We start from the raw sequence: 21,912 nt of genomic DNA, 5'->3' as shown, positions 1-21,912 counted from the left end.
GGCTCAGCTACCAAGGCCTTGATAGATTCAGGGGCCACGCACTCGTTCATTTCGGAGGTCTTCGCAAACTTTCTCAAGATCAAGACCATTAGGCTAGACATAGCCTTTTCAGTAGTGTTGCCGTCAGGCGAGGAGATGGCAGCTACCAATGTTATCAAAGATATAGACCTTGAGCTGCACGGTAATCTTGTTTATGCGGATCTGATTGTGCTACCGATGCCGGAATTTGACATCATCCTAGGAATGGACTGGCTACTGAAGAACAGAGTGTTGATAGACTTCCAGCGGAGATCTATTCTTGTCCGACCACCTGGAATGGAGCAGTTCTTATTTGAGCCGGACAGGTACTTTTCGTTACCGCGCATTATTCCATATGTTCAGGCTAGGAAACTCATGCATAGAGGGTGTCGAGCATTTCTAGCGACCTTTTTATCTGTCCCCGAGGAACCCAGCCAGTCAGCCTCAGATGTTCCGATTGTCAGAGACTTCTTAGACGTTTTTCCCGAAGACGTCTCTGGTATGCCACCCGAGAGAGAGGTGGAGTTTTCCATTGAGCTTATGCCAGGTACGGCTCCGATATCCAAAGCGCCATACCGACTTGCACCGACAGAGATGGCAGAGCTTAAGAAGCAGATTCAGGAACTTCTCGACAAGGAATTCATTCGCCCGAGCTTTTCACCATGGGGCGCGCCAGTCTTATTTGTAAAGAAGAAGGATGGCTCCATGAGGCTTTGCATTGACTATCGGGAGTTGAACAGGGTTACAGTTAAGAACAAATACCCACTGCCGAGGATTGAGGATCTGTTTGACCAATTGCAAGGAGCTTCGATTTTCTCTAAGATAGATCTGCGTTCTGGTTATCATCAGTTGAGGGTGAGAGATGATGATGTCTCGAAGACAGCTTTCAGGACTCGTTATGGTCACTACGAGTTCCTGGTGATGCCGTTTGGTCTGAAAAATGCTCCAGCGATCTTCATGGATCTCATGAATCGCGTATTTCAGCCGTATCTTGACCAGTTTGTGATAGTGTTCATAGACGACATTCTTGTCTACTCCAAGAGTCAAGAGGATCACAGCAGACATTTGACCACAGTGTTGCAGACCTTGCAGAAACACAAGTTATTCGCAAAGTTCAGCAAGTGCGAATTCTGGTTAGAGAAGGTGGCGTTCTTGGGCCACATTGTTTCTAGCAGTGGTATTGAGGTAGACCCCGCAAAAGTTGCAGCAGTCCGAGATTGGGTTGTGCCTCAGAATGCATCCGAGATCCGCAGTTTTCTTGGGCTAGCAGGATATTACAGGAAATTCATTCAGGGATTCTCCTCCATTGCCGTTCCACTCACAGCACTGACCAAGAAAAATGTGAAATTTGTGTGGAGCAAGGAGTGTCAGAAGAGCTTCGATACTTTGAAGCAAGCTCTTATCTCAGCACCAATATTGGCCATGCCAGCAGGACCCGGTGAGTTTGTCCTTTACACAGATGCTTCGAAGCTTGGTTTAGGTGCAGTTCTGATGCAGCATGGGAAAGTGATAGCGTATGCTTCTCGACAGCTGAAGGTCCATGAGAAGAACTACCCTACCCATGATCTGGAGTTAGCGGCTGTAGTTTTTGCCTTGAAGATTTGGAGGCACTATCTGTATGGAGAGAAATGCCAGATCTTTACCGACCACAAGAGCCTCAAGTATTTCTTTACGCAGAAGGAGCTGAACATGCGTCAGAGGCGTTGGTTGGAGCTTGTGAAAGACTACGATTGTGACATTAGCTACCACCCGGGTAAGGCTAATGTAGTTGCGGATGCTTTGAGCAGGAAAGTCGCAGTGATGGCTCACCTGACGATTCAGAAACCTCTTCAGATTGAGAAACATAAGTTTGATCTTGAGACTTATCCTCGCGGTAGAGTTCCTCGTCTATCTACCTTGACGATTCAGTCCTCTCTTCTTGACCGTATTCGCAGCGGTCAGTCAGCAGATGAGCAATTGGCACAGTGGAAGAAAAGAGATGAGGCCAAGGGCAGTGTCTTATATTCAGTCAGCGACGGTATTGTGAGATACCGAGACAGGATATGGGTTCCTAGCAGTGATTCTATCCGAGCAGACATCTTATCAGAGGCCCATACGTCCCCGTACTCCATTCACCCTGGGAGTACGAAGATGTACAAGGATATGCAGTTATTGTATTGGTGGCCGGGTATGAAAAGAGACATCAGACGGTTTGTGTCCGAGTGTCTGACTTGTCAGTTAGTGAAGGCCGAACATCAGAGACCAGCAGGTTTGCTCAAGCCTCTTCCCATTCCGGAGTGGAAGTGGGAAAATGTTACCATGGACTTCGTGATCGGTTTGCCGAAGTCAGTCAGAGGATCAAATGCCATTTGGGTGATTGTAGATCGTCTTACCAAATCAGCGCACTTTCTGCCTATTAAGACGACATTCACCATGATTCAGTATGCAGAGCTTTATATCCGAGAGATAGTCCGACTTCATGGTATTCCAGTTTCTATAGTATCCGACAGAGATCCCAGATTCACTTCTCATTTTGGAAGAGCTTGCATTCGACTATGGGTACGAAGTTGCTGTTTAGCACAGCCTTTCATCCGCAGACAGATGGACAGTCAGAGCGTGTTATTCAGATCTTAGAGGATCTTCTTCGTGCTTGTGTGATTGACTTTTCAGGGAGTTGGGAGTCGAACTTGCCATTTGTAGAGTTCACCTATAACAATAGTTTCCAATCTTCTATTGGTATGGCTCCGTATGAAGCACTGTATGGCCGCAAGTGCAGATCTCCTGTTCATTGGGATGAAGTAGGAGAGAGAGCAGAGTTGGGTCCAGAGATTGTTCAGCAGGCAGCAGATGTAGTAGTCAAGATCCGTGATAGGATGAGGACTGCTCAGAGCCGACAGAAGAGTTATGCCGATCAGCGGAGGAGAGACTTAGAGTTTGCAGTGGGCGATCATGTCTTTGTGAAAGTGGCACCTATGAAGGGTGTCATGAGATTTGGGAAGAAAGGGAAGCTCAGTCCGAGATTCATTGGACCATTTGAGATCCTTGACAGAGTTGGGACGCTAGCTTATCGTGTTGCTCTTCCGCCGAATTTGGCCGGAGTACACAATGTCTTCCACGTCTCTATGCTGAGGAAGTATATGGCAAATCCTTCGCATGTCTTGAACTTTGAGCCGTTGCAGCTTACTCCGAACCTATCTTATGAGGAGAGACCAGTGCAGATCCTAGACAGACAGGAGAAAAAGCTTCGGAACAAGCTGGTTAAGCGAGTCAAAGTCAAATGGCTCAATCATTCTGAGGAGGAAGCTACATGGGAGTCTGAGCCGGAGATGAGAGATCGTTACCCCGAGTTATTCGGTGAGTTCTAATTTCGAGGACGAAATTTCTTTTAAGGGGGGAAGGATTGTAGAACTCGTAAATCAGTCTACGTTTAAACCATGCATAATTCTAGATTTTTAAATTTAATTGACTCCATTGCATGATTATTTTAAATGCACTTCTTTGAAGTTAATTATTTTATTATTTCATCTCAGTATTTGATTTTTAGCATTTCAGTTATTTCAGTGAGGCCGGACTGGAGTTGGAGTTTTGAGATAGGATTTAAGATTCGAGAATTATTTCCGGGAGTTAATTTAACTAGCAAGTAAGTTCATTTAAGTTAATAAGGGAGGTGTGAGGATTTAATTTAAGTTGCTTGAGGTGATTAAGAAATAAGCCCATTTAAGTTGCATAATTAAAAGGTTAGCTCACTAAATTAATTAAAGGATTAGTAAGGCCTTTAAGGATTATTAGTTGACTAGATAAACAACACTCCCCATCCATTTTTTAGAAGTGAAATTTCGGCCACCCCTTAGTACCTAGACAATTATTTTTGCCAACCCACATTTGGCCATTCCATGTAAATTTTTAGCATGCTAATCTTTTCAATTATTAACCAAACCTTAATTAGTTAGTTATTAAGCATGATCCTAGCCTTGGATACCATACAATACATCGGTCAAGGCATTCCCAAGGAGATTTGACAAGCATGTGCAAATTTTAAGGAGTGTGGGACTTAGTCTTGAGTTGAGATCCTATATTTGTGGATCTTGCCTCTCACCTTTCCAACCATTTTTCTCCCCACCTCCATAACCACTCCATCACACCCCTCCCCACTGAAATTCAGAGAGTTTGAGAGGGGAAATTTCGTGACCCTCATAGCTAGAGCAAGGGAGAAAAATCCAGCAAGGTAGCAAGAAAAGAAATCGCTCCATCTCCTCCGCGCCGGATCGTCTCATCTTTTCGTTTTCTTTCGAAACGAATCCAAGGCATGTATATATTTTTTCTAAACCTCAATCAAGTCATATTATCAAGTATTTTTCAGTACATGATCAGATTTCATCATGCAAAAACCGAACACATATCAAATTTGTCAAAAGAAAATGCATGCAGATTTTTCGGTTTTTCTTGGGCAGCTTCATGGTTTGTTTTGTGTTGTGGATTTCAGGTTATGGTTCGACTCCAAGCTCCCAAGGATGTTCCTAGACATGTAATAGGATGTATTAGGACCATGTTGGTCCATTCATTTAGCCCCCACCCTTGCTGGAAACCGAAATGACAGCAAGTTCCCCATAGGTGCAGGAAATGGTGTTCGAAAAATTTCAGTTTCTTGTCTTGAGGGTTGGATCTGATCTTGGCTGCTCTAAGGGCTCTTAGCCATGGTTGGATCACTCCCCTAGCATGTCTAAGACATGACTAAGTCGCCATTTTAGTGGCTTGGTCCATGGCTCCTCGGTTTTTAATTAAAACATCACAACAGCCCCTTCCCTCTCGGCCCTTCAGTTTTTGGACAGCATATGTATTTCGAGTTTGGTGGTTTGGTATGGATCTTGGTTGGCCTATGGCCCTTAGCCACGGTTCATACCATACTCCTAGATGTCTAGATCGCGTCATGGTCAATCAAATGGTCATTGGAACGATTCGTGACATCCAAACAAAAGCAATGCACCCTACGTGCAGAATTTGTTCTCGGTTGGAACGTTTGGTTGTTTGCTGGTGTGGTTCGAATTGTGTCTGGTCTTGTGCCCTTAGCCATGGTTCAAATCCTTCCTTGGGATGTTGGTAAGGGTCTCTGGTCGGTGGTGTAAGCCCCAATGGCCGGCGGACTCGAAAACGACACAAGGAAAACAAGTGCACAGCTGCTGGAATTTTACAGCAAGTTGCTGTGTCGGTTCAGAGGCTTGTTCGAGTTCTTGGTCGGCTTTTAGCCCATGGCCTAGGACTGGACAGTGCCTAATCAAGTTAGGAAGGTCTTGTTTTTGGCCGTTTGTCATTCGGATCATTTTTGTAGTCGTACGAGAATTTACGGTGCGATGTGCCGAGTTGCGCAGCTGCTGTATTTTTTTGACAGCAAGTTGCTGTGACGGTTCAGAGGCTCGTTCGAGTTTTTGGTCGGCTTTTAGCCCATGGCCTTGGACTGGACAGTGCCTAATCAAGTTAGGAAGGTCATGTTTTTGGCCGTTTGTCATTCGGATCATTTTTGAAGTCGTACGAGAATTTACGGTACGATGTGCCAAATTGACTCTCGAAAGAGCGTTTCTTGTTTTGGCCTCCATTCCACCTAGATTTCGACCATCATAATTTTAGGAGAGCATTATTTCATTATTTTTAGCGTATTTTAATCATGACGTTACGGTGGTTTAGTGTTTGTTCGCGTTGGTTCGGAGTCATGATTAAATACGAAGTCGTTAGATGTAATTGTCGCATTTTCAAACTAAATTGCATAGTTAGTCAAGTTTAAGCTATTGCATATTTTCATGGCACCGTTAGGTTGCAGCGAGCCTGGGGGACGATCCAACCCACTCCAGTTGGTAAAATTACAGGATATTTTCATTATCGCCAGTTAATTATTTTACGTGCATGAAAACAGAAAATGATTATTTTTGAGATTTATGCGATATGGCTTGTGGCTCATTCACTATGTGGGAGCATTATTTATACGGTCGCCAGTGACCGCTCAGTTCAGGTTGGTATCATCAGGTCACCAGTGACCTATCAGTTCAGGATGGTACCATCGGGTCTTCAGTGACAGCCAGCTCAGTTTCAGGCTCCCCGGTAGTCAGTTACCGATCAGTTCAGCTTAGTGCAATGGCCACAGGCGTAAAACATAATCTCAACAGAAAATTTTACCAGTTATTTCAGTACAGGGCTCCAAGGAGCAAACGTTTTTACTATGATTATCAGTTCAGTTATGCACGTATTATAATTGCTCGGTACAGATTATTTTCAGCATCAGTACAGATTATTTTCAGCATGAGTACAGATTATTTTCAGCATCAGTACAGATTACTTTCAGCACGTCTCATGACATGATATTTTATCCCATGCATATTTTACTTCAGATTTTACTCGTTACCTGCGATATATGCATGCTGAGTCTTTAGGCTCACTAGACTTGATTGTTGTAGGAACTGATGAAGCCAGGGCCGAGGACGGGGACCAGTGAGCCAGCTTGGGTCGGCAGTAGTGGCACCCGAGGACCTCAGTGCAGCAGTTGTTATTTTTCCGCTAATAATTTTTATCAGTCGTTGGTGAAATTTTAAGTTGTTATTTTTGGCAACTTTATTTTTATTCCGCTGCAATAATTTGAAACATTGAACTTGATTCACTTGTGATTTTATGAATGAGACCGTTTAAGTTCTTTTAAAAAGAAAATTTTAAATTTTCCGTAAATTTTCAAAGTAAGGATTTTCGGGCCTTCACAGAAACTTTTTTGATTCTTAGGTTAATATGGGCAGCATAATTGGGTGCCTAAGAATTGACATTTAGAAATGGAAAAGAGTTCTTCAGTCAGAAAGTATTGATATGTTGAATGTCTTGTCTTATTATTTACTTTTCTTTATGGTTGTATTCAGCAGTTTTGCTGTACCTCACTGACCTTTATCTGCGATTTACTCAATAATGTACGTGTTGAATTTCTTACTTTGTTTTTATTTGGATCATTAATGTTTACGAGAAGCAGGTATTTTGGCTAGTTATTTTAGTAATGTTACAACGATCAGCTCCTGTGCCTAAAAGATCTGATGATGCAAAAACAGATTGGCACAATGGACGGGAAATTAAATACGCATCTGCTGATATTGTATGCTTCAGAAACAGGAAATGCCATAGATGCTGCTGAGCAGGTTGGTCGTGAGGCAGAGCGCCGCGGTTGCCCTTCTGTCTCTGTCCTCTCTATGGATGAGTTTCATCCGGTATACTTCTACTCGTTATTTCAGAACATACCAACTTTCAGTTTTTTTAAATGTTTTGTAGGCTGATTATATTGGTTACTTGGCCAGAGTGACTTACCAAAAAAAGAGAAAGTGATTTTTGTGGTGTCAACCAGAGGACAAGGAGATGCCCCTGATTCTATTAAGGTTTTATTTATGTTTAATGATAATAAATTCTTTGTTTTTGTGCTTAGCTTTAATCCGTCATAATCAAGATTATTTGGTAGGGGTTTTGGAGGTTTTTGCTGCAAAAAAATTTGTCACATGGGTGGCTTAATGGAGTTTGTTATGCCGTTTTTGGATTGGGTGATTCAAGTTACCAAAAATATAATGTAGAGTTTTTATTTTTACTTTATTAAATCATCTTATGACCTTATTTCTAGATCAACACCTTATTACAATTCATGAACTTATTTCTAAAGGAAGGTATTCCTTCTTCCGCTGTAATAGCCTAGCCCGGTGAACGGTACGGTTTAAGTCTTTATTATTATGGATTATTTGGTTAGATGTTTATAGTTGTGCTTTGGGTTATAGTATAGTTGGTATTATTGTTTGTTGGTTTGGTTGATATGGTTGGTTATAGTATTGTTGTTGTGTTGTTGCGGTTTGATTTTAGTAGCTTGGGATTTGTCTTCGCTGTGACCAGACCACACCCGCACTCGTGCAAGGACCGCACCCGCGGTCATGTGTTATGGATTTTGGTAGTTCTGCCTTTGCACCGCACCCGCGGTAGAGTTGGACCGCACCCGCGGTGATTGCAGGACCGCACCCGCGGTCGTTTGTTTCAGGGTACAGTTTGAGGGTTCTGCCGTATCAGCGCACCCGCGGTGCTTGTTGGAGCGCACCCGCGGTCATGTACAGTAGAGGCATGGTCGAGATTTTAAGTGTACTTTTGGAGTGGTTGGATCATTTTCCTCCTTCTTCTTTCCTCCATGCTCGATTTTTCTCCCAAGGAAGCTAGGGTTTTCCCATTTTCTTTCATTTCCAACCTTTGATTCTTGGATTTGGTTGGTGATTCGAGTTAAGATCAAGGTTCTTGGTTGCTCTAGGAAGCTAAGGTAAACTTTTATTGTTGTTTATGCTTGGTTTTGGAGAAGTGATGATTTGGGTTTAATGTTAGAGTTGGTTTTATGGATTATATGTTATGGATTCTTGGATATTGAGTTGATAATGGTGTTATTTATGGATTATTGTTGTAGGTGGTGTATCAAGTGTATAGTTTGGAAGTTGCTATTGGTTGTAAGTGGAATCTCATTCTTTTGCTCACATGATGATATATGTATTGTGTTTCAAAGGCTTTAATGTGTTATTCCCTTCAAGTGCTTATTGGTTATGTATTGATTCATTTGATATATATATTGGAGGCATTGTTATGTCTCAAATCATAGAAAAAGGGAATACAAAAGAAAAGATAGAGTTTCAAAGTGATTGTTTAAATGCCATAGAGAGAGTTCAAATGTTTTCTGGATTGATAGATACATAGTCAGAGAATTGCATGCAATTAGATGATCATCGCCTATAGGCTTATATCCCTCACAGTTATCGATTTATATCGATGGGATATTTGCACCCACAGTCATAGATACTATTGATATCAATCCACCATAGTAAAGAGAAATACCATCACTACAGTTTTATTGATACGAAATGTTATGAAATGTTATGTTTCAAGAGGATGGTATTTATGATTTCAAAGTGATGTTTTACAGATTATGATATTGTTATATAAGAGTTCCATTTGCTGAGTTTTATACTCATTTCAGTTATTTTCATGTGATCTAGATAAGAGCGACCAGCCGGGACGTTGATGTGGGCTGGAGTCATATGCATGAGAGGAAGGAAGTGAAGGCCATTTTGGCAAGCTTTTGACATGATCATACCAAAGTTTTTATGAGGCCACACGTGCTTCCAAAAGCAACTTCTTTTGGTTCATGAATTTGATTGGTTACAATATAATGACAAAGCACTTGATCAAACAACTCTTGTCTGTTTGTTCTTGCTGACAACATTCAAATGCTTTTTGTTGTTGGTTGGTTGAGGGGCTGATGGAAGTGTGTTTTAGCTACAGGTTGATCTGGAAACCTTTGACTTGCATTTTGTTTCATGTGCACTGAGTTTTTCCCAGCTAGTTAATTTTCTTAAGAAATGCTTGGGTACTAGAGGGATGAGTTGATTTGTTTTTTTCAGTTCATCTGTCTATTTGAAACTCATGTGCAAGGTATGTAAGTATCCATAGGTTACACATGCTCCTACTGGTAAACATGAGTATTGAGTTGTTTGAAAATATGATAGATATGAACAGTTATCATATATATCGAATTTGCACCTTAGTGATCAAGTTTGTTTGTAATTATAGACCAAGAATCTTCGATTAAGTAGAGAGGGCAGTGGGAAGGATGTGCGCCACTTTGAGTTCGATGCTGTTTCATCTGTAAGTCATGCTAAACATTCTCAAATAGGCAGTTGTCCGTTTTCTTTTATGGTTAAAACCATACATATGTTCTTTTCTATTAATGTGTTGTGTTCATGTCTGCAGTCAATAGAATATGAAGTGGGCGATGTTCTTGAGATTCTTCCAGGTCAAAGTTCTGCCGCAGTAGATGCTTTTATACAGCGTTGTAATTTGAACCCTGAGTCTTACATAACTGTATGTAGTTCTCCATTTGAATTTCTTTATCGGTGCTTTTTCTTGAAGATTTTTTCAGTGTTTTCCGTGTGCCAATATCACAAATGTAATACTATCCCCTCTTGATCGTTCCTTTAATACTTTTTTCTATGTCTTGTTTAATCATCAGTTGTCCATACATGTTACACGGACCACTGGACTCTTGCATTGGTTACCATGATAATTTTATTATTGGATTTGAATGTATGCATTGTATTCGCAATAAAAGGAAAGCCAAGAAGGGATTTGGAGCTTTGAAGTTAGACATGAGCAAAACATATGACCGCGTAGAATGGAGATACTTGGAAGCCATCATGCTGAAGTTAGGCTTCGCTGCGAGTTTTGTAAGGCTGATCTTAAAATGTATATCTATTGTCTCTTATTCATCCGTGTTAATCACAATACTTATGGTAAGCTGATCCCAAAGCGTGGTATTCGTCAAGGTGATCCTTTATCTCCATATCTATTTGTTTTATGTGCTCAAGGACTTTCGGCCATATTATCTCTTGCGGTGCGAAATAAACTGTTTCAAGGAGTTAAAATTGCCCATAATTCTCAAGAAATCTCTCACTTACTGTTTGCAGATGATAGCTTAAACTTCTTTCGTGCTAAGGAAACAGAGTGCATACAGCTTCGAAGATGTTTGAGAGTTTATGAAATAGCTTATGGACAAACAGTAAATTATGATAAATTGGCCCTCACCTTCAGTCCGAGTGTTTCTTTGGATACTATAAATGCAATCCAGACTACCTTCTCTATACCTGTGGTTCAAGGCCATGAAATTTATTTGGGCCTTCCTACGTTCTCTCTTCGTAGTAAGCGCATTCAATTCTCTAATCTTCGTGAAAGACTTATCAAGAAGATCAATGGCTGGGCATCACGGTTTTTCTTTGCTGTAGGAAAAGAAACTCTGATTAAATCAATCTTGCAAGCCATACCCTCTTATGCAATGTCCTGCTTTAAGCTACCTATTTCATTATGCCATGAACTGGAGCAGTTGTGCACTAAATTTTGGTGGAATAAAACAACCGATGGAGAGGGAATGCATTGGGCTAGCTGGAGGAAATTATGTAGACCGAAACAATATGGAGGTATGGGGTTTCGTAATCTCTCTGAATTTAATCGTGCTTTTCTTGCTAAACAGGTATGGAAAATTATTACGGATCCTTCCTCGCTTATGGCACAAACGCTCAAATCTCGATATTTTAAAGATTGTGACATTATGGATGCTATTTTAGGATCGAATCCATCCTACATATGGCGATCGATCCTTTGGAGTCGAGATCTTATTCAAAAAGGATTAATGTGGAGAGTGGGGAATGGATCCCACATCAATGCACTTATTGATCGTTGGATTCCTAATCTCTTTTCTGGGAAAAGCTCGATGACAGGCTCAAGTGGTTGAGTAAGGTTCAAGAACTTATTTCATGTGACAGAACGTGGAATGAAGTTGAGGTACGCTCCAAATTTCCTTCGTTCGAAGCAGAATGTATTCTTGATATACCTCTGAGAAATCAGCACACTGAAGATGATAGATTCTGGAAGTGGGGAAAGAAAGGCAAGTACACAGTTAAATCAGGCTACCTGGCTCAAATTGGATGCATCGATCCACATAAATCTCTATCGCATTCTCGTTGGAAAAGCGGTGGAAAAATATTTGGCAGCTAAACCTCCCACATAAAGTTCGAATATTTTTTTGGTGTGCGAGCAATGAATTAATTCCCACTTAACTGAACTTGTTTAGAAGACATTTACATACCAATAGATGTTGTTTTTATTGTAGCTCTCCGAATGCTTCAACAAGCCATTGTCTAATCTTTTGCCCCCTTGTAAGGCATATCTAGAAAGGTACGCTTTTTTGGCCATATCTAAAGAAATGTGGTGTGTTGTCATTTATATCATGTGAGTTGTGCCTAATGGATCAAGTTTCACCTGCTGAATTTGAATTGTTTGCAATGCTGGCTTGGGAAATTTGGAAAGAGATTTGTATTTTAAAACATAATAGCCATATTCCCAACAAATGTATTAAAGTTGAGTGGGTTATGTCGTATCTTGAGCAATTTAGAACAGCTAGATGTGCTTGAAATTTAGCTTCAGGGGAGGTGCAGAGTAGCAGGGATATGAGGTGGGTGCCTCCTCCGTTGGGGCAGTGGCGACTTGATGTCGATGCTGGGTTTAATGATACTGTTGGTAAATATAGTGTGGGTGCTGTGATTCAAAATCATTTTCGAATTATTTTTGCTGCCTCAGCCATTGGCATACGAAAACCAGGATCAGTGTTGGAGGCAGAACTCTCGGCTATTCATTTTGGTTTGATGCTTGCTGTGAGAGGTAACTTTTCTGATGTTTGGGTTTTCTCGAACTCCTGTAATGCTGTTAAAGAGGTGACGTCGAAGTCTGAGGCTCGCAACCATCAAGGACTGTTAGTCTTGAACATATTGGATATTTTAACTTCTGGTAGATTTAAAAAGTTAGATCATGTTAGTAGAAATGCAAACAAGTTAGCGCACTGTTTAGCGCGTTTTGCTTTATCTCATCCTTCTCGTTCATGTTGGATGGAAGATTTTTACCCATCGTGATTGATGGATTTAGCTACTGTTGATTTAATTAATGTATAATATCTGATTTCCCCACAAAAAAAAGTGATTCGAATTCTCTCAAACTGACACGAAACTAGTCCGAACATCGCACTGATAATAATTAATAACACAGGGGAGGTAAACCCAAAAAATTTGGAAGTTGATTCAAGAGGCAAACCCAAAAAATTTCTATAAGACACATGAAAATTTAAAAGTCTCTTCGTCCAGTTAAGAGGGTCTGCCTGGATCATACCAAAAAGGGGAACAATAACTCAGAAAATCTTACTAAGATAAGTTCCCTCCACTCTGCTGCCACAAATTAATGATATCAGTAGCTTGATTGAGCAGAACAACCATCTGTTTCTAGGAAATCCAAGGCTTACTCTCCAGAAAAATTTTAAGCTCTTCCCACGCATCTTTCCTCGGCCAAAAATAATATGGGCTCAAAGGAACAGTCCCATGACCTCCCGCAATCACTTGATCTAAAGCTATCCCTATGTTCTTTTCCATCCAAACGAATTTCAAAACCAGCCTCGGTCCCTCCATAGGCATCACCACAACTCCCAGTTTCTTCTTTACTTTTTTATTATTGTCAAGATCATGATTATTATTATCCAAGATCGATGATTCATGAGTGGTAGAGGGAGATGAAACACGGATTTTGAAGGGTTCGAGTTTGATTTTGCTGGGTTGGGGTTGATGATAAGAAAAAGGTGGAGTCTTCAAGGTAAAAAATATTGGATCTCTGGGGAGTTCTGATTTGAGAAAAAGGTCTAAGTGGATTCTCGTTGTGGGTTGAGACTTGAGAGCACACCGGTGTGAACATCTTGTCCTCCGCTGGCAGAATTATTCGAGGGAGAAGAAAATGGCTTCGGGGACTGCGCTTGTTCAACTGCGCTCGTACTCTTAATAAATAACTAGTAACCGTGGCTAATATATTAAATATTTATGATATTACAACATAATGACGTCACAACATAAAGAAGAGAGTTTATTTTTCACGGTGGTTAGTTTGGAGAAGAAATAACATTATTTTTCACGTGAGCAGTTTCCTTATGACGGTGAATATAATATTATTTGTTAAGAAAAAATATAATATAAAAAATGAAAAGGGTAAAATAAGAAAGAAATTTGGTGTTCTCATAGAGCGGTTATTATTAGGGGCTCAACTATAATAAAATAGTAAATAGTAAATATAAAAAATTAAAAAGGGTAAAACAGGAAAGAAAGTTGGTGTCTTCACAGAGCAGTTATTATTAGGGTCTCATACTTAATATAATAGTATAGATAATTTTCATTTTTTAACTTTTACAAAAATACAGTTTATTTTTTTCCTTCATAATTTATAGATAGATAATTATTGTTTCCCAAATTTGTTTCATCGTACTACATTTTAAGACAACTGTATTTTCCTTCCAAACATCATATATACACTAGTAACCGTGGCACACACGTTGCGTGTGTCCTGAATACATGTGGCTAATATATTAAATATTCATGATATTACAACATAATGACGTCACAACATAAAGAAGAGAGTTTATTTTTCACGGTGGCTAGTTTGGAGAAGAAATAATATTATTTTTCACGTGAACAGTTTCTTTATGACGGTGAATATAATATTATTTGTTAAGAAAAAATATAATATAAAAAATGAGAAAGGGTAAAATAGGAAAGAAAGTTGATGTCCTCATAGAGACGGTTATTATTAGGGGTTCAACTATAATAAAATAGTAAATATAAAAAATTAAAAAAGGTAAAACAGGAAATAAAGTTGGTGTCCTCATAGAGCGGTTATTATTAGGTCCTCATACTTAATATAATAGTATAGACACACACACACACGATGTTTCATATCTTTGATTGTGATAAATTGATCACGAATATATTATATTTACATCTTTTTCCTTCAACATTTCAAATACCGAAAAATAATAATGCATATATAAATGTAATTCAAAAATATCAAAGTTAGAATATCGCAAGAATCAATTTCTCAGACCAATAATGTTCCTAATCTCTTTTCCAACCATTTTCTTGTATTTAAATGAGAGAATCAACTCTATTAAAAAAAATAAGAAGAGAAAATCAACTATTTTCAAGACCAGGCTTCGACATAATACTTGCCGGCCTTCTCCAGTGCTCGAATCCATCTCGAAGCAACCTCTTTCGAAACCCCACTTTCAGCAGAAACTATATCTTCAAATGCTGATAATACATCTGAAGGCATCTTATTTGACGATCCAGCAATGTACACAGAAGCACCTTGACTAAGCAAACCCCATATCTTAGTGCTTTGCTCCTTAATTTTGTGTTGCACATACACTTTCCGTGGCTGGTCCCTTGAAAACGCAGCATAGAATCCTCCACCCTTGTCTTCGGATAGTACCCCTCCGTTCTGTGAATGTTTCATCCAAAAATCTTGATAGAGAAAGTCATTGTCTCTGTTTCTGCATCCGAAGAAAAAAATCATCGGAGCTGTTGGGTCAGATTCATTTTGAAGTGCTCTTACTTCCACAAATCCACGAAAAGGTGCACATCCCGTTCCAGGACCAATGAGGATAAGAGGAAGGGATGGCGGTGGAGGAGGAAGCGAACCTTTCTTAAACCACACTGCTACTAGTACATCTGATGAAGATTAAATACAATTTGTGAAAGTATATAACAGGAGACTAAGATTTTCTTGGTATAATAGATAGAAGTCAGAATATGATAATGGACTCACTCTGCTGAGGATCAAGACTGGCTAGCCAAGACGAGCAAAGACCTGAACGCTTCCTCTTGTATGGGGTCTTCCACGTGACCACACTTACCGTTAAGTGCACTTGATTTGGATGAGCTGAATGACAAGAAGAGATGGAGAAGGCCCTTGTTTTTAATGGAGGAACCAACTGTACCAACCATTCGAAGGGCATTTGCACAGAAGGGAAATCCTCCAATACCTACATTACATTACAGCTCCGGTGAAAAATGAGTAAGAATGCAGAGTAGAAAAGAGTTCATAAATTCTCCTCGTCCTTCTAACATAAATATGAAGCACTTGAACCTATCAAAGAGCACGTTATCTGAAAACCTAAAAAAGATTACCTATTATATCTCTGATATGAAGCAATATTTAAAGACGATGCTCTTATTTTTCCTTTGTTCATCAATAGAAAGAAATCACAGTTTATGCGTACAAAACAAAATTATTTCCTTGATGCAAATGGTTTAGTGGTATATTTTCCGAAATATAACAGGTCAGAAATAAAAGTTGCAAACCAAGGACACTACCATTTTCCCGGGACAAGATGAAACATCAAAGGAGAATATCAGACAAACGTCTTGCATTTTCCAGGGTTGATCGCATAGTACATTTTACACGTAAAAAGACGTTGGAAAAGGTTTACATAAGAAATAAGAAAATCTAAAGGACAAATGAATGCAAAATAATACTTGTAGAAAATTAACAATATCTTGTCACCTCTAAAACAGTCCTTCGCTCCTTCTGGTTGTATTGGTATAGATCATCTCTTCCTTCTGGCGAGGCAAAATATTGAAGCCTTTCCTTCTCATGTTCAGCAATGGCAAAAAAACTCATGACCTAAAGAAGCCCATAGATTAGAAACAACAATTGAATGTGTTATGGAGAACATCAGAAACAAGTGTCTAGATAATAAAGCAGATGTGCAAGATTAAGATATTGCGACACAGGATACACCAATCAATCATATCTTCAATTCAGAATAAATTGACAAAGCAAAAGATACAAATCAATTGGTACAAGCTTACCTCAAAGAAGTAACGTCTAGGAGAAGCTGACGCCACATCCATATTCAGCTCAACAAAAGTTTTTAGTTTCACAGGGAACAGGGAGGTATTTATCCCAGCTTTATTCCCTTTATCTCGCGGCTGAATCTAAAGACAAGTATTGTAATGAAAATAAAATTGGAGAACTAGTTAAACAAACCAAATCCACTTAGATAAAGCACCAAGCAGCAATTTATCATGGTAACCAATGCAAGAGTCCAGTGGTCCGTGTAACATGTATGGACAACTGATGATTAAACAAGACATAGAAAAAAGTATTAAAGGAACGATCAAGAGGGGATAGTATTACATTTGTGATATTGGCACACGGAAAACACTGAAAAAATCTTCAAGAAAAAGCACCGATAAAGAAATTCAAATGGAGAACTACATACAGTTATGTAAGACTCAGGGTTCAAATTACAACGCTGTATGAAAGCATCTACTGCGGCAGAACTTTGACCTGGAAGAATCTCAAGAACATCGCCCACTTCATATTCTATTGACTGCAGACATGAACACAACACATTAATAGAAAAGAACATATGTATGGTTTTAACCATAAAAGAAAACGAACAACTGCCTATTTGAGAATGTTTAGCATGACTTACAGATGAAACAGCATCGAACTCAAAGTGGCGCACATCCTTCCCACTGCCCTCTCTACTTAATCGAAGATTCTTGGTCTATAATTACAAACAAACTTGATCACTAAGGTGCAAATTCGATATATATGATAACTGTTCATATCTATCATATTTTCAAACAACTCAATACTCATGTTTACCAGTAGGAGCATGTGTAACCTATGGATACTTATATACCTTGCACATGAGTTTCAAATAGACAGATGAACTGAAAAAAACAAATCAACTCATCCCTCTAGTACCCAAGCATTTCTTAAGAAAATTAACTAGCTGGGAAAAACTCAGTGCACATGAAACAAAATGCAAGTCAAAGGTTTTCAGATCAACCTGTAGCTAAAACACACTTCCATCAGCCCCTCAACCAACCAACAACAAAAAGCATTTGAATGTTGTCAGCAAGAACAAACAGACAAGAGTTGTTTGATCAAGTGCTTTGTCATTATATTGTAACCAATCAAATTCATGAACCAAAAGAAGTTGCTTTTGGAAGCACGTGTGGCCTCATAATAACTTTGGTATCTATATATACATCATTACAAATTTACAATCAGTGTTCTTGTCAGTAGGTTGTGGGTAAATTATAGTCAAAACAGGCTTCCTGTGGATCGGAAACCTTTTCTATTTCTGTCAGAAAAACACACTTTCAAATATTCTCAAGTCAAGGATTTATCCCTAGGAAGAAAGATATGCTATACTGCTGAAATTTGACGGAATAGTTTTGAAAGACTCAAAACACTTGTAGATGAAGAAAGCACAACTGAACAGGTAAACAGAATATCACGACAACTATTTTATTGCTAAAGACAAAATATGATGATAATACCATTTTCAGGAAGCACTCAGGCCTGTTCTTCCCAGAAGGTACTGCAGGAGTCATTGAACGGGTCCTCTCAACCTGCATCTCAAGATACTTCAAACCTGTACAGAGTTTTCACTTCAATACGATCTTATAGTGGCAGAAACATAGACATATTTTTAATAAAATAAAAACTTCGGATATCATCAATGCATTATAATATCGAGGAATAATGAAACAATGAAATATGGAAGACTTGTTGGACTTTCATGTTCACCAAATATCTAAGAAACAAGTAACCTGTGGCATTTGAAACTGGTGGTACCCCTTCATTGATGTCATGATATATAATTTGTGCTCTAGGTCGATCAATTAAAGCTGCATCTGGATTGACAAAAACTGGACCATTTGGAAGTAATTTGGGATTCATTTGATATAATATATTCCACAAAGAGGACATCCAAGGATCCAAAGCCCCTTCATACCTATGAACGAAATGCCAATCATAAACCTTTTATGAGAATGAATAATTTAAAATATTCACATTAATTTGAATAAATGAAAATTAAAAATTTGAATATCTTAAAATATGCAGAAAACAACATAAAGTGCACAAATCATCTGAGAGCCATTGTCACAGGAATAGCCAGATGAACAATTAGCATCATACTACAAGCATTTTGGCAAGTGAAAATTAGTACCAAATGACACAGCCATTAAAATACACCATCAAGACTAAAATTTCGTGTTCTACACATATATGGACTACACAAAACTAAAAGGTTATTCGAGCACACTAAACTTGACTTCATATATAAGAGGAAAATAATTAGGTAGGAGGAGTGGAATTCCTAATGTTAGATGCACACTCCATAATTGCTCTGATATCCATAAAATGTTTATAATGCAGCGAAAATGTCCTATTGCAAACTGACACGTTTCTCTGTAAATTGATTACACGCTAACACCATTTGGACGTTGAATTTGCATCTCACTGGAATCCAAACAACATGAAGTGCTTTCATTTCTCATGTTTTATTGAATTAAACGGGGAAAGACCGTAAATTCCATATTGTAAATTTCATAAGAGCTATGGTTAATCATCTAAAATCATGTGAATAAATATTGTACCCTGAAGGATGCTGATCATCTCCCAGACCTCTTTCAATAATTGCCAATGCACCAAGATCTAACAGTCGTTTATCGAGCTTCTTCGCTACAAACTACGACCAGAAAATCCATTTATGTCATGGAATTAATAAGCAAGGAAAGATTATGGAAAAAACTTTTTGTAGATGCAATCTGTTAAAACAATTATGACGGAACATTCCATTATGAGAATCTACAACCAAACATATGATACCTATCCAATAACAATACACCCTGGTAATCTGAAAACAGGAGAACCAAAAATTTCCTCTATTTATGGCAATTGAAAAAAAATAAGATCAGGCCAATTATATCAAGAAGATCACTTTTTTTTCATCATTATATTTAGAATGTTCAACAAAAAAATGCATGTTTACAGTGCGGAAGAAGGAATACCTTCCTTTAGAAATAAGTTCATGAATTGTAATAAGGTGTTGATCTAGAAATAAGGTCATAAGATGATTTAATAAAGTAAAAATAAAAACTTTACATTATATTTTTGGTAACTTGAATCACCCAATCCAAAAACGGCATAACAAACTCCATTAAGCCACCCATGTGACAAATTTTTTTGCAGCAAAAACCTCCAAAACCCCTGCCAAATAATCTTGATTATGACGGATTAAAGCTAAGCACAAAAACAAAGAATTTATTATCATTAAACATAAATAAAACCTTAATAGAATCAGGGGCATCTCCTTGTCCTGTGGTTGACACCACAAAAATCACTTTCTCTTTTTTTGGTAAGTCACTCTGGCCAAGTAACCAATATAATCAGCCTACAAAACATTTAAAAAAACTGAAAGTTGGTATGTTCTGAAATAACGAGTAGAAGTATACCGGATGAAACTCATCCACAGAGAGGACAGAGACAGAAGGGCAACCGCGGCGCTCTGCCTCACGACCAACCTGCTCAGCAGCATCTATGGCATTTCCTGTTTCTGAAGCATACAATATCAGCAGATGCGTATTTAATTTCCCGTCCATTGTGCCAATCTGTTTTTGCATCATCAGATCTTTTAGGCACAGGAGCTGATCGTTGTAACATTACTAAAATAACTAGCCAAAATACCTGCTTCTCGTAATCATTAATGATCCAAATAAAAACAAAAGCTTTTTAATATATTCTTTTTTTTTAAAAGAAAAAAAAAGAAGCAGAACCAATTCAGATACACAATAAGACACTTTTTGAAGGAGTAACTGCATAGTCGTGTTGCATAATTGTTGAGGCAACATGCATTGAACACATCTCCCATCCACAAGCAATTCAATAAAGTAGCCACTGTAATTGAACAATCCAGAAACAATAAAAGAAAAAAAGGTTTACAGGAGCAAAAATCAGTTTATGCACAAAAGTAAAGTTATGGACCAACTGAGCCGATAGAAGTAAATCAGGCTTCAAGTGCTTAAGAAAGTTAAATAAAGTGAAATAGCAAGGTCCAAGTACAAAACTAGACCTTAATCCATTGGTATTTCAACAACAGCAGGTGACTGCCACCGAACCAACCGATCCCGTAACTTACATACAAAATCCCAAAAATCCTAGATTTCCACCATTCTCAAAATCCTTTAGTTCGAAACCAAAAGAGATTCCATAGGTGAAAAATATTTCAGTCAGAAAGATCGTAACACTTCCATAAGCAGCATAATCAATAGGATAAAATAAAAGTTAAGTACATACAACAAATAACAATCAATTCACGCCAAATAAGAAAGAAAGCAAAAGCCAGCAGACACACGCAAAGAAAATTTTCATCTCTAAAATTGAACAAATGACGAAGCTTATCCCGATCTCGACTTCGCAAAATCAACCCAACAATTTTATACTATATCCCGACCCACGAGAAAAAGGAATACGAGCGAAAGATTCAATCTTTTTACGAAATTAACAAAACCCATGAGCAGTTCACAAAACCGATTGAATTTTTTGCAAAAGAAAAAAAAACAGATTAAAAAGCCCAAAAGCGCGGATAATACCTCGACTGAGAGATAATTGGAGCAGTTTGAGGGCTCAAAAAGAAAAAGTAGGAATAGAGAAAGAACACCGCAGAGGAGAGTAATTTCTTACTGAAAACCACTACAAAAAAACCGCCGCTTAAAATAGCGACGGTTTACGGTAGATCCGTTTTTTTGTAGTGGTTTTTTAAAAAAACCGCCTCTTAAAATAGCGACGGTATGATTAATAGCGACGGTATCAAATTAATCTTATTTTGTAAATAAGTTTTAATTAAACACTTGGGACAAATTATTACCAACAATTCATGAGATGTAATTCAATTTTTTAATGTTTTTTGAAAATTAAGGTATCGAACAAAGAGATGACAGAAATCGATAATGACACATGTATTAAATTTAAACAAATAAATTAATACGTAAAAATTAAAATCATGTATTAAATTTTCAGTCAAATAAATCATTTAAAACCTGATGTTGCGCAAAGATATGGCTTTGTTGGAAAATCGAACCGAGTAACAAATCTACAAAATAAATACGAAATAGTTAGTACAAAATAAAAAACTTAAATTTAGAAATTTATAGAGTTTTGAAAATCGCTTAAGAAAATATGTTCAAGAACCTCGGTATATATAGAATCATAGCGACGGTTTAAGATAAAACCGTCGCCAGTAGCGACGGATCTACCGTAACCCGTCGCCGATGTGCATCGGCGACGGTTTAGTCATTACGGTCGCCGATTCAACTCGGCGACGGTTTACACAAAACCATCGCAATATTGAGACGGTTTATATTTAATTGTCGCCGTTTGAATAGAGACGGTTTATTAAATTTTGTCGCAATATGTTACGACAGTTTAATAAACCGTGGCTAGCAAGGCGACGGTTTTTACTAAACCGTGGCGATAGTGGCGACAGTTTTAATAATGCGTCGCTAAGAAAGCGACGGTATGTTGTAAACCGTCGCCTGTTTTGAGTAGGGACCGGTTTATTAAATTTTGTCGCAATAACACCGGTTTAATGAACTAAAAAGGCGACGGGTTTTACTTAACCGTGGCTAAAATAGCGACGGTTTGTAAATAAACTGTCGC

At 38.5% G+C, this 21,912-nt stretch overlaps 2 protein-coding genes and 2 long non-coding RNA genes across 6 annotated transcripts; 2 read left to right on the top strand and 2 right to left on the bottom strand.

Annotated features, from left to right (window-relative positions):
• Positions 1-3,670: 3,670 nt before the first annotated feature.
• LOC140821236 (uncharacterized) lies at positions 3,671-7,570 on the top strand. Its single transcript, XR_012115678.1, has 3 exons — positions 3,671-7,226; positions 7,314-7,391; positions 7,472-7,570. It is a non-coding gene; the product is annotated as an uncharacterized lncRNA (long non-coding RNA).
• A 1,730-nt stretch (positions 7,571-9,300) lies between these two features.
• On the bottom strand, positions 9,301-9,575 carry LOC140821235 (uncharacterized). Its single transcript, XR_012115677.1, has 2 exons — positions 9,498-9,575; positions 9,301-9,369 (listed from the first exon to the last, which is right to left on the bottom strand). It is a non-coding gene; the product is annotated as an uncharacterized lncRNA (long non-coding RNA).
• A 2,454-nt stretch (positions 9,576-12,029) lies between these two features.
• Positions 12,030-12,488, top strand: LOC140821233 (uncharacterized). Its single transcript, XM_073181664.1, has one exon. The coding sequence runs from the start codon at positions 12,030-12,032 to the stop codon at positions 12,486-12,488; it is 459 nt and encodes a 152-aa protein (XP_073037765.1).
• Positions 12,489-14,410: 1,922 nt separating this feature from the next.
• On the bottom strand, positions 14,411-19,973 carry LOC140821234 (NADPH-dependent diflavin oxidoreductase 1-like). 3 transcript variants are annotated; one of them, XM_073181668.1, is made up of 12 exons: positions 19,710-19,973; positions 19,545-19,622; positions 19,360-19,464; positions 18,852-18,943; positions 18,021-18,205; positions 17,748-17,842; positions 16,889-16,963; positions 16,673-16,783; positions 16,260-16,385; positions 15,952-16,071; positions 15,214-15,430; positions 14,411-15,116 (listed from the first exon to the last, which is right to left on the bottom strand). In XM_073181668.1, the coding sequence occupies exons 1-12, from the start codon at positions 19,878-19,880 to the stop codon at positions 14,587-14,589; spliced, it is 1,905 nt and encodes a 634-aa protein (XP_073037769.1). In that variant the 5' UTR covers positions 19,881-19,973; the 3' UTR covers positions 14,411-14,586. The 3 variants fall into 3 exon arrangements, with proteins under 3 accessions (XP_073037769.1, XP_073037767.1, XP_073037768.1); XM_073181666.1 differs by lacking the exons at positions 17,748-17,842; positions 18,021-18,205; positions 18,852-18,943; ... (1 more) ...; positions 19,545-19,622; positions 19,710-19,973 and having other exon boundaries at positions 16,741-16,783; positions 16,889-17,164; XM_073181667.1 differs by lacking the exons at positions 15,952-16,071; positions 16,260-16,385; positions 16,673-16,783; ... (5 more) ...; positions 19,545-19,622; positions 19,710-19,973 and having other exon boundaries at positions 14,411-14,938; positions 15,214-15,353.
• Positions 19,974-21,912: the final 1,939 nt, after the last annotated feature.

Source organism: Primulina eburnea, unplaced genomic scaffold (assembly GCF_022965805.1).
Source record: "Primulina eburnea isolate SZY01 unplaced genomic scaffold, ASM2296580v1 ctg473_ERROPOS1500000+, whole genome shotgun sequence".
Lineage (NCBI taxonomy): Eukaryota > Viridiplantae > Streptophyta > Magnoliopsida > Lamiales > Gesneriaceae > Primulina > Primulina eburnea.
This window is presented reverse-complemented; position numbering and strand designations above follow the sequence as displayed.